General features: G+C 35.7%; 1 protein-coding gene across 1 annotated transcript; it reads left to right on the forward strand.

Moving 5' to 3' along the window:
- The first annotated feature begins 7332 nt into the window (after positions 1–7332).
- LOC145158110 (uncharacterized) lies at positions 7333–8997 on the forward strand. Its single transcript, XM_079077052.1, has one exon. The coding sequence runs from the start codon at positions 7333–7335 to the stop codon at positions 8995–8997; it is 1665 nt and encodes a 554-aa protein (XP_078933178.1).
- The last annotated feature ends 3557 nt before the right edge of the window (positions 8998–12554 follow it).

Genomic DNA, 12554 nt, shown 5'->3' on the forward strand with positions numbered 1-12554 from the left:
ATCAATACCATTATCGATCAGAACCTGCGCCAGATCCTTGGCGCTCTCTAATATAGTCGGTCTAGCAGCCAAGACATTTCCTTTGGTTGGTTGTGTCAGTCCCCAGATGTACCTCTCGATTTTCTTGCTTTCCGGGGTGACCATTCCCGGACAGAGAAGCGCTAGATCACAGAATCTAGCAGTGTAGGCAGCAATGTTAGAACCCTTCATCTTCAAGTTCCAAAGTTCGTGTTCCAACTTTTGCACCTCGCCCCTCGGGCAGTATTCAGCCAGCATGAGTTCCTTCAGTCTTTCCCAACCCATGGCATTAGCCACTGGCAGGGTTAGGGTTTTGACTCGACCATTCCACCAGGTCAAAGCTCTGTCGGTGAAGGTGCACGCGGCTAACTTCACCTTTTTTGCTTCGGAACAGGCGCAAATTTCGAAGATGGATTCGATCTTCTCGAACCATCGAGTCAACGCGATGACTCCTCCGTTTCCGTCGAAGGACTTGGGTTTTGCGGTCATGAAGTCCTTGTAGGAACACTCCTTTTGATGCCCCTGACTTCAATCTTGCCGTTGGGGGTCGGTTCCACCTCCAGCCCCACCAGAGTTCACTTGTACCATTGCTGCGGTTACAACGGCGGTAACTGCTGCCTGGAACATGACGGGGTCGAACTGGGGTGGTGGTGGTGGCGGCGGAGTGTCGTTCCTTCTGTTGAGTCTTGGTCGAGGAGGCATCTTCTTCTAGAAACAATCAGGAAGAAGAGGATGGTAAGTCCTCAAGATATATGAAACATGATATATCTCATCCTGATAATGAAAGCATTCTACCAAGCGATAAGCACAGGAAGGTTACTAATGCAAGAAGGTTATCGCTACGAAATAGATAGGTAGCAACACTAAGAATGAATCTCTTCATTGAATTTGGCTCTAGCAAAATACTCCTATAGTATTTTATGATGAAAGTTTTTGGTAAGTTTTAGGCCTGCTGTAACACTACCGCCACTCCCAAGCACATGTTGGTCATGTTTTGACTGAATATAGTTGATCAGGCTATGTTCACCCGAAACATGATTACATAACTTCCCAGGTTTGACCGCAGTGTCCCAACATCCAAATACTTTTTGTGTTGTTCCACTAATGACACGAATTCTTGTTATGTATGCATGCTCGTATACTTTTTATAAAAATACTTATATTTTTGAAAGTATACTTTTAGTGTAGAGCACTTAGGCCCCTTTAGTGTTTATAGTTGTATACCATGTAAGGTTCGGTATACTAGTTCGCTATAAACCTGGCTCTGATACCAATCTGTCACACCCCAAAACCAGAATTGCGGAAACGTTCTGGGGTGGAGGACGTCATGTATAGCATCACAACCAATGTATAATAGCAATCATAGCAACGCAACCATTACATTGAATACTTAAATAAAAATGTTTACATCAATTTGGAAATCGTCTGAAACTTGTTTGGATTACATCATATAGTTTGTATGAATATAAACATTAAACTCTTATTGCTCCAACTCCTCAAAAAAACCCAGCAGGTACCTGTCTATTGATTTCCTGAGAATACAAGCAGTTTGAAAATATCAGCATAAAGCTGGTGAGTTCATAAGCAGTAGTTGTAATGAAAACTTGTTGATGAGTTAGCAGAAATGTTTGTATAGTTTCAAGAAAATCCGATATTTTCTTTGAATGAAGATGTAGTGTTATTGATTTCCGTATAAAACCATGAATATTCGTTACTGAAAACTGTAGTGATATGCGAAAATACTACCCCATGTGACTAGCTAAAGCTAATCATGAGGTATAAGTGTTTTGTATGTGAAACCATTGCATAATCAGTTCTGTTTGAAAACCCTGGCTTTAGCCAGTATACATAGTGTATTTTAGTTCTATTTAGTATAAATAAAACCATTGAAGAGTGCCAGGTTGTAAACTAAAGGTGATTTATGCATAATGTGAGTCGTATAACCATGCTTGATATGACTAGAGACCTTTCCAACGTTCTTCAGGCGTCGAGTTAAATGACATTTGTCACCCTAGGCATGCCTGCCTAACTGTAGCTAGCAGTTCGGGTGTGGGATTGTCAGTCCCGAATAGATCTATTCACAAATCTCACGCTCTCCCTCCAGGAGACTCTGGTTATACTAGGGGTGGAATTGGTACGGTACCGACTTTTTTTTTTCTTCAAACCGCGTACCGTACCAACTATAGTTGGTAGGAGAATTTAACTACCAGTACCATACCAACTATACTTGGTACCAGTTTATTTGGCTACCAAAAAATTTGGTTGGTACATATTGGTACTGGTATATACCAAATGCTTTAACTAATTTTTATATTTGAAGAGTTTGACATATGATTAACTATATGATTAACTATATTAGGCTTCACATTGTAATATACAAGTAATCGAGTAATGTATACGTAATGCCAGACTTGCTACTCTTAATTGAAACATAAAAATGTGATAATTAATATTTCTTCATATGTCTTAATTGATATATATATATATATATATATATATATATATATATATATATATATATATATATATATGAATAGGTTGGTACGGTACAACCGTGGTATTCAAAATTTTATACCGTTACCGTTCCATGTTTACTTAATTGGTATGGTAATACCGACCAAACGTATTGGCTACCAATTCAATTGGTTCGGTTGGTAACATGTTGGTTGGTTCTCTATGGTACATATTTGCCAGCCCTAGGTTATACTATGATAGGATTTATCCCTGTACACCTAAGGGTACAGTATTGAAGTAGTGCCTCACAGTATCGTACAATCTAGTTTACATGTAGTGTAGTAGCGTTCTACCATAGTGAAAATCCGTATGTATACCGTGTATAGTGATATTTATAGTGATAACGTAGTGATGTAAACTATAAACTATTTCTGTCTTAGTTCATATGTTTAGTAGTGAAAATTCCTGTACTTGTTATATTTAGAAAATCCCAAACTATGCCGATTATAGTTTGCATGTATGACGTAGTGAATAGCGAATCCGGAAAACTATGCAATTTTAGTGAAAAACGACCCTTATGCTCAACACAATACAAAAGGGGTTAAAGTATGAGAATTGCATGAGTTTTGAAAGCATTTATGTTTGGCTTGTATCCTCCCCCTGAGAACATTAAAAACACGGAGAAAGTAGGGGTATGAACTCACCTCGGGTAAGTGGTTTGATTGAAGGATCGATACGAAGAGTCGGGTGTTCAAGTGAATCCTTGAACACGATTCGATCCTAATAACATGTAATGACACATAAACGAGTCAAATGAAGGTATTTCACCACTATAAGTGATGGAAAACCACTCTAGGGACTTGAAACTATTTGCACCAAGTGATAGGACCTTGTAGGATTGAGTGTAGGGGGTGTATGGCCACCTAGAGTGTGTGTGCGGCCATGAGTGTGCGGCCCAATGGGTGTGCGGCCGTACACTCATGAAAAGAGGTGTCTTCGAAGTGTTCTCAAGGTCCACACTCACAACCACGAAGTGTTCTAGGTCAATACTCAATTGTAGTGCAAGATAAGGGTCCTAGAATGAGTGTGTGGTCGCACACAAGAGTGTGTGGTCGCACACTTGGAGTGTGCTGCCGTATAAGGGTGTGTGCGGTCGTACACTCCTCAAAATGATGCCCAAAAGTCCATTCCAAGGTGTAGCAAGGCTAGGGGCACATCTACATCGAATATGGAAGTTAAACTCTCACTTTGGAGGGTGTTTTAGGGGTGTGCGGCCACCCTAAGAGGGTGTGCGGCCGCACTCACTTCCAAACACGAAGAATATGTCGTTTTTGTACACATAGGGCTTGGATAGAGTGGTCTTTCATGGATTGCAAGCTAGAGGAAGAAGTACTCACATTCTTGAAGCTTTGGAAGGTTCGAAGTTGGAGAAACTTGAGAGGAAATGATGTTGTGTGCTGCCAAGGTGCTAAAGGAATGAAAGGAAGGGGGCAACCCTTTATATAGGGGTAAGGGTGCTGCCTAAAAGTGAGTGTGCTGCCAAGGGAGTGGGTGTGTGGCCGCACACCCATGTGTACGGTCGTACATTCCTCCAAGAGGTGTGTATGGCCCGATTTTCTCACTATTCAACACTCTGACTCATTCCTAAACTCAAGCTTGGTTATATACAAGCTTAGAACACTTAAACAAACCCTTAAATAGCACCAGAAATCAACAAAACAAGTTGAATAATGATTGAATTGGCTAAGTGTACAAGATTGAAGTTTCCGGGTTGTCACATTTAATATTATATATATTAATGTAAATAATATATTAATGTATAACACTATATCGATAATCATTATCACAACCGTCGTTCAAATTGCACCTCCCCTGTAGCCTGCTATTAATCGGAAGTGATGGCCTGCGTCGATGTCCCTTCAGCTCCGAATGACGATCCATTTAAAGCCTCCCCTTATATAATAATCGTCATTCTTACATCTTCATTACCAACATACGATAGCTTCTATTATTTGCTCCTACTCTGTGAAAACAACTCCGACGATCAATGGAAACAAAGATGAATGCTGATCCATGGGCAAATCCGAGGTTCCAACTCTGTAGTGTAAGCGGTGAACCACCGACAAACACACCATTAGTAGAGTACGGGAAAGAAAACGATAAGAGATTCACCATTAGAGTTGTACATGGCGGGTTTTTTACAGACTATCCAGGTAAGTCGTATCAAACGACAAAAGTTAACTTTATTTCATATGTCAACATCGATTTGCTGAACATGGAGATGCTTGGTCGTTTTTCGAAAAGCTTGGGGTATACAACTATGGGTAACTGGTATCATATGCCAACCGAAGAAAACTGTGGGTTGACAATGATTCCAATTCTGAATGATGATTGTTTGGGAACTTTCAAGATGATCGTTAGGGCACACCAATTCCGAGAGATTGAACATCTATATGTTGAACATAGGCCTGTATTTGTTCCAACCAATTTCCGCTACTTTTTGATGAGCTCACCATCCAAAAGAGTTGAGAAGCTTATTCATCTGTTTGTGACAGAACACCCAATGGCAATAGTTGATGATGGAATAGCATACATCAGGCATATGCTAAACATGACCATTCCAAGAGAAAAAATGGAAGATGCAATGGACATGGCGAAGGAGAATGTGATAGCATGGAAAAATGTAGTGTAGGGGACCTATGTTGTACTCCATTTTGTGTTTAATATAGAGTACATATGAAACTCTTTTTTGTAAGCAATATGATGATGTTTTGATTATAACTGTCTTAGGGGCAAAATGGGAAGTAATTATAATTATAATTTTATGTTGTTATTTATATTGTGTTTCATACTTATAACTGAGTCAGTATTGTCCCGGTTTTGTAGCATTGTTTTGTAAACAAAGCAATGTACTTTTCAACTTATTTCCACTTTATAGGTTAGTTATTGGATAAATTATTTAGTTTGTCCCATGTTTGTTATCAACATATAGAGATTATGCTAAAGCAGGGGTATATCCGTCAATTAATTGTTTTTATCATAAAACAAAGAAAATGTTATAATTTCCCATTGAAACTGTGTTTGAGATATAAGGGTATAATGGTCATTCAGCCTATATAATGAATAAAAAAAGGGAACATCATCTAAGGGTATGCATCATCATAGTATTGATAGAAAAAAATAAGTTTATCTTGGATACATATATGATGTTGTTTTGATTATAACTGTCTTAGGGGCAAAATGGGAAGTAATTATAATTATAATTTTATGTTGTTATTTATATTGTGTTTCATACTTATAACTGAGTCAGTATTGTCCCTGTTTTGCTGCATTGTTTTGTAAACAAAGGAATGTACTTTTCAACTTATTTCCACTTTAGAGGTAAGTTATTGGATAGATTATTTAGTTTGTCCCATGTTTGTTATCAACATATGGAGGTTATGCTAAAGCAGGGGTATATCCGTAAATTAATTGTTTTTATCATAAAACAAAGAAAATGTTATAATTTCCCATTGAAACTATGTTTGAGATATAAGGGTATAATGGTCATTAAGTCTATATAATGAATAAAAAAAGGGAACATCATCTAAGGGTATGCATCATCATAGTATTGATAGAAAAAAAATAAGTTTATCTTGGATACATATATGATGTTGTTTTGATTATAACTGTCTTAGGGGCAAAATGGGAAGTAATTATAATTATAATTTTATGTTGTTATTTATATTGTGTTTCATACTTATAACTGAGTCAGTATTGTCCCTGTTTTGCTGCATTGTTTTGTAAACAAAGCAATGTACTTTTCAACTTATTTCCACTTTAGAGGTAAGTTATTGGATAGATTATTTAGTTTTTCCCATGTTTGTTATCAACATATGGAGATTATGCTAAAGCAGGGGTATATCCGTCAATTAATTGTTTTTATCATAAAACAAAGAAAATGTTATAATTTCCCATTGAAACTGTGTTTGAGATATAAGGGTATAATGGTCATTCAGTCTATATAATGAATAAAAAAAGGGAACATCATCTAAGGGTATGCATCATCATAGTATTGATAGAAAAAAAATTAGTTTATCTTGGATACATATATGATGTGCATAACTACAATTAAACAATAAGAGTGTGAGAAGAATCAGGGGTATTTTTGTCATTTGTTTTTATTTCCAATTGTGAAGGGTAATTAAAAACAATGTGCAATCACAATTAAGTATATTGTCTCAAATGAGGAAAGTATGATTGATGGTAAATGTGGTTATCTTAGATCAGTTCTAGAGGAAGCAGGGGTATTTTCGGCAAATGTTTCTCTTTTAGTTTATTGTTATGTTTTTTTTTCGTAAACTAATAACTTACAAACAGTCAGACACCCTAGTTGGTAAGTGTAAATGTAGTTAAAGGTATATTTTGGAATGTCATGGGTTCGAACCCCATTAGGAACAATTTTTTTTTCTTTTTTTTGTTTTTTCTCGATATATCATTGATCATCCACACCTATTGCGTAGATATGAATTTTTAGACTATATGCATTCCCATCGAATCATTCTTTGCTTACTACAAACGCATTGCAACTACGTTTATACTTCAACCACGAATTGATACTACATCTTGAAATTCATACAGGTACACATACTACCTTAATTTATACAGGGACATAAAAAACAATTACCTTCAGAATATTAATCTTTGCTATTTCGTTTGGTCATGTTTCATTATATATTCTTCAATTAACAAGTATTTGGTTTCCAGTTATTGGATTTAATTGTAATGTGCTCTTTTTCGTTTATGCACACCAACTGTTTGTTAAAATGCTTCAATGAACAGGAAACATATATTGATTGTTGATGCTGTTATAAACTGAATATGGATAAGTCTTGGATGGGAGCCTACAGAACATCAGAAACGTATGTAAAGGGTGTTGCAGAATTTTTGAAATATGCAGTACATAATTACAAGATTTCTAAAAATATGGATGCTGTAAATACCAAAAAAAAGATAAGAATTCCATGTCCATGTGTCAAATGTGTAAACCACATATCTCATTCGGTGGATGTGGTAGATGATCACCTATTCAGGAATGGAATTGATCAAACATACACGAATTGGAATAAGCATGGAGAAAAAGAGGAACCACCCAGAAATTATATATATGAACATAATTTTGACATGGACATGTCATACGTTGTTGATTCGACGACCATGAACACAGAAATGCCAGCAGATGCTGCAGAAACAGTAGAGATGGTGCAAGCTGTAGAAGAAAATTTTATTGGGAACCCTGAGAAGTTTAGAGAACTGATTGAAGATGCCGAGAAGCCCCTATATAAAGGGTGTCCTAATTTCACAAAATTATCTGCAGTCATACAACTACTCAACTTAAAGAGTAAGTATGGAGTATCAGAGAAGTGCTTTACAGAATTATTGGTTTTGATCAAAAATATGTTACCAGAAGGTAACGAAATGTACAGTAGTGCCTACGAGGCCAAAAAAGCGTTCAAGGCGATGGGTTCAGGGTATACTAAGATACATGCATGTGTCAACAACTGTATACTTTACAGAAACGAATACACAGACATGGAAGCATGTCCTACTTGTGGTAAATCAAGATGGAAGGTCGATGAACAAAAAAATAAAATTTACAAAAATATTCCTGCAAAAGTTTTGTGGTACTTTCCAATTATTTCGCGCTTGAAACGAATTTTTCAGTCTAAGACTACTGCAAAAGATTTAACATGGCACACAACAGACAGAAAGGTGGATATTGGCGTTTTAAGTCACCCAGCTGATTCACCAGCATGGGCTGCCATTGATGACAAATATCCTGACTTTGCTAGCGAGCCAAGAAATTTGCGGCTAGGCATTTCGGCTGACAGGGTCGATGTGAATAGAGGAAATAGGAGTCATAGTGTGTGGCCTATTTTAACTATCATTTACAACCTTCCACCATGGTTGTGTATGAAGAGAAAGTTCATCATGCTTTCGTTATTGATTTCGGGAACACCAGGAAACGATATTGATGTGTTCCTAGCACCTTTTATTGATGATCTGCAATTATTATTTGATATTGGAGTTGAAACATACGATGCATATGCACAAGAGCAGTTTAAACTACGTGCAATAGTGTTATGGACTATTAATGATTATCCTACTCTAGGTACATTAAGTGGTTGTCCATACAGCGGATTTCAAAGTTGTCTTGTGTGTGGCGAAGAAACACAATGCATTAGACTCCCTGAATCGATAAAGCAGAGTTATGCTGGTCATAGACGATTTCTACCGTATGATCACCCGTTCAGAAGACAAAAAAAGGCATTCAATGGACAACAAGAGTTCTCACCCTCTCCAGAACCTATGAATGGGGAGGAAGTATATAACAGGGTCAAATTTATAATTAATAAATGGGGAAAGGTGTCTAAGGGCAAGGAGGCAGAAATCCAACAATCTACAAGTGGAAGAGGTGGGAAGATAAATAAAAAAAAAGAGAAAATCACGGAAAGTGGGTACTTCAGATGTGGGCCAGCAAAATAATACATACTGGAAGAAATTTAATATATGGTATAGACAGCTAAGGTATTGGCGCGACAATTTGATTCCACATTATATAGATTTTATGCATGTCGAAAAGAACGTGGGCGAGATTTTAATCGGAACTGTGTTGAACGTTCCCGGGAAGACGAAAGATGGTTATAAAGCTCGATTGGATTTGGTTCATTATGGTTTAAAACCAGAGCTGCATCCTAAGATAGAAGGGAACAACATAACACTTCCCGCAGCAGGTTGTACATTGAGAAAAGAGGAAAAAGACAAATTCTGTGAGACTTTATACAACTTAAGGGTTCCTCAAGGGTATTGTTCTAATTTTTCTAGTTTGGTAAGTCTGAAGGATAGGAAGTTGATCGGACTAAAATCACATGACTATCACATGCTCATGCAACAATTTTTGCCCATAGCAATTCGATCTATTATGCATCCACCCACCAGAGTTGCTATTACAAGGTTTTGTTTCTTTTTCAAATCAATATGTAGCAAAGAAATCATACTGGATGAGCTCGATAAGTTGCAAGAGGAATTATGTGTAACCTTATGCCTTCTTGAGAAACACTTTCCACCATCATTTTTTGATGTGATGATTCATTTAACCTTTCATCTAACTAGGGAAGTAAAATTATGCGGTCCAATATTCTTTAGATGGATGTACCCATTCGAAAGGTTTATGAAGGTTATTAAGGGGCACGTGCGAAACAAAAATAGACCAGAAGGATGCATTGCAGAAGAAAATGTTGCAGAAGAGACGATTGAGTTTTTTAGTGAATTCCTCAAAAAGATGGATACTGTTGGTATTCCCCCTGCTAATCATAACACATGTGGAATTCAGATAGGTGTAGATAGTAGTTCTATTACGGACGGTATTCCTCTATCAGCTGCTAAATCGGTAGAAGTTTCCGCAGAACTATTCAGAAAAGCACATTTCTTTGTATTGCAAAATACATCTGAAGTACTCCCGTATATCAAGTAAGTTTTTTTTACATATATGTTTTTTTTGTTATAATATTAACATTAACGTATTGACAGACAACACATGGATTTTTTGCAACATCAACACCCTACTAAACGAAAGGCACAGCTAGAACAAGAGCACAATAATACATTTGGTCATTGGTTACGAAAGGAGGTATATTCATTTCATATATGTTGTGTTTTTTGTTATGTATTTCTTTATATCTTAAATTCATTATCTAATTACAATTCAGGTAGAGAGAGAGAGAGAGAGAGTTAGGGGGCTGTAGAGAAAGTATAACAGAGACAATGAGATGGATTTCACATGGACCCAATAAGAACATTATTAAATACGATGTATATGTTATCAATGGATATACTTTTCGTACAAAAGCTCGTGAAGGTAAAGTTTACCAAAACAGTGGGGTTAGTGTCGTTGCAACTGACACACACATCAGTAAAGAACTTGTAACATATGCCAAAAACACTTATTATGCTGTTTTACAAGAGATATGGGTACTAGATTATCATTTTAAACGAATTCCAATTTTCATGTGTGACTGGGTTGACAATAGAAATGGGGTTAAAAGGGATAAATTGGGGTACACACTAGTTGAACTAAAAAGATTAGGCCATAAAGGTGATCCCTTCATATTGGCCTCACAAGCATAACAAGTATTTTATGTCACAGACCCACTCGATCAAAAAATGTCTATTGTGTTCAATACACCTCCCAAAAATTACAGAGATACATATGAAAATGTAGATGAAGAGTTTAGTACTGTAGTTCCTCAGAATGATAATATATTGCCACCTGTAGACACACTTGAGTTGTAGAAGGAAAATGATTATTTTCGTACTGATTCTCATGGTATTGTTATACGTACGGTATGTGTTTCTTAATGTCATGAATTACATTTGTAGCGATAATATTTTTCCTTCTTTTAACATTTAATGATCTTTATTTTTGTTTGTAGAAGGGAAAGGCCAAACCTTCATCCTAGCGTTACGTGGAGAATAAGAAAATGACAAAAAATGACGATGTACTTTCCTTAATATTTTTTTACCATATTATACCATCAAACTATTCTGGTGTAATATTGTTATAACTCAAATTTATTTTTTTTTCAGTTTTTTAGTGGAATGGTGGATGACATGTTATAACATAAATTGCATGTTATAGTAATGTACTTTCGTTATGCAATGTTAGACAAAGTTGTATTCTTTTCATTTATTTATCATACTATTCTGTTAAAATAAGTTGTATTCTTTTCATTTTTAATGGTGTCTGATCTTGTGCAATTAAAAGAATAGATGACAAAAAGGGCAATTTGGTCCTTTCTTATAGCTCTTATTCAACACAACTATATTGTTATTTGTTTTTGTTTTTATTATTTTTAGTTGTTTTTGTTTTCTTCAGAAATTGTTTCTAGCTTTACAAAATAAGCAATGTACTTTTGTAAAATGCCATGATTGAACTTTTTGTTCATTTTTAATTCTGCCAAATTATATCAAAGATAATTATGGTCAAATTTAAGAGTCTTCCAAATACAATAGTACAACCAGAATAAACATTACATATATGTCTATATTTACATATAGACACATATAATAGCTGTAATCGTAACTAAATGGTACCTACACACACAATATTTGTTTCTTCTTAAAGCCAATTCATAATATTTTGACACACATAATAAATGATACAGGACCATAAGTAACCAATACTAACTTGTTTTAATTTCTTGTGTTAACTAAGTACAACTAGTACAGAACCACTCTATTGACACACAAATATTTAGTGTGATCATATGTATCACATTTTAGCTACTTTGTCTGTTATGTGGCTAAATAGGCACCAGGTTACAAACACACATAGAACTAACTCATGTCACGATACGTTAATCTACCGTCTCTCATAAAAAAAATATGACAATCTTAATCGATACCTGTGGCTGATTATGACTTATGGCCTCAGTGGTCGAGTATGACTAATATTTGTCACATTTGGTATAATTAAGTGTGGTTAAAGTTTTGATTATCTATATAATGACCACACAAACTAATTTAAATGTATCCAGTAACAGTCTCTAAATTTTTTTAGTGACCTTTGGCCACACTTTTAATAAAAAGTGTCACAGGCTGTTTTTTAGAAAGTGTGACCGTATGTCATTTTTGTACTAGTGTATGTCCCTAAATCTACCCCAACATAAAATTTTCCTCTTATTTTGGTCTAAACGACATCATGTAAGCAAAACACTAAAGTTTAAACTTACAAAGCAAGTAAGTAACAACCATTTTATTACACCAAAAGTGACTAATTATTAGCCATTTGGACACGGATAGAAAGCCATTTAGCCATGAATCAAGTGAATTTTTAAACAAGTTAAATAGACACTAGATCAGATAGTTCATAGTTGTAAAGTAAATATATATTCTTCATGTTTTCCAAATTCTAATGTACATCAATCATATCTTTTGCACACTTTATTTGAGTTAGTTATATAACATATTTGTTCAATTTATATGCTTATTTCTTGCGATATATCACAACAGTATACATGCTATTTCCCTTGCATTTTCTTATT

The sequence above is a fragment of the Lactuca virosa genome, chromosome 2 (assembly GCF_052849685.1).
Source record: "Lactuca virosa cultivar CGN04683 chromosome 2, Lactuca_virosa_CGN04683_v6, whole genome shotgun sequence".
Lineage (NCBI taxonomy): Eukaryota > Viridiplantae > Streptophyta > Magnoliopsida > Asterales > Asteraceae > Lactuca > Lactuca virosa.

Excerpts from the sequence above, each read along its gene's own strand:
- LOC145158110 (XM_079077052.1), top strand. The coding sequence starts at position 7,333 with ATGGATAAGTCTTGGATGGGAGCCTACAGAACATCAGAAACGTATGTA.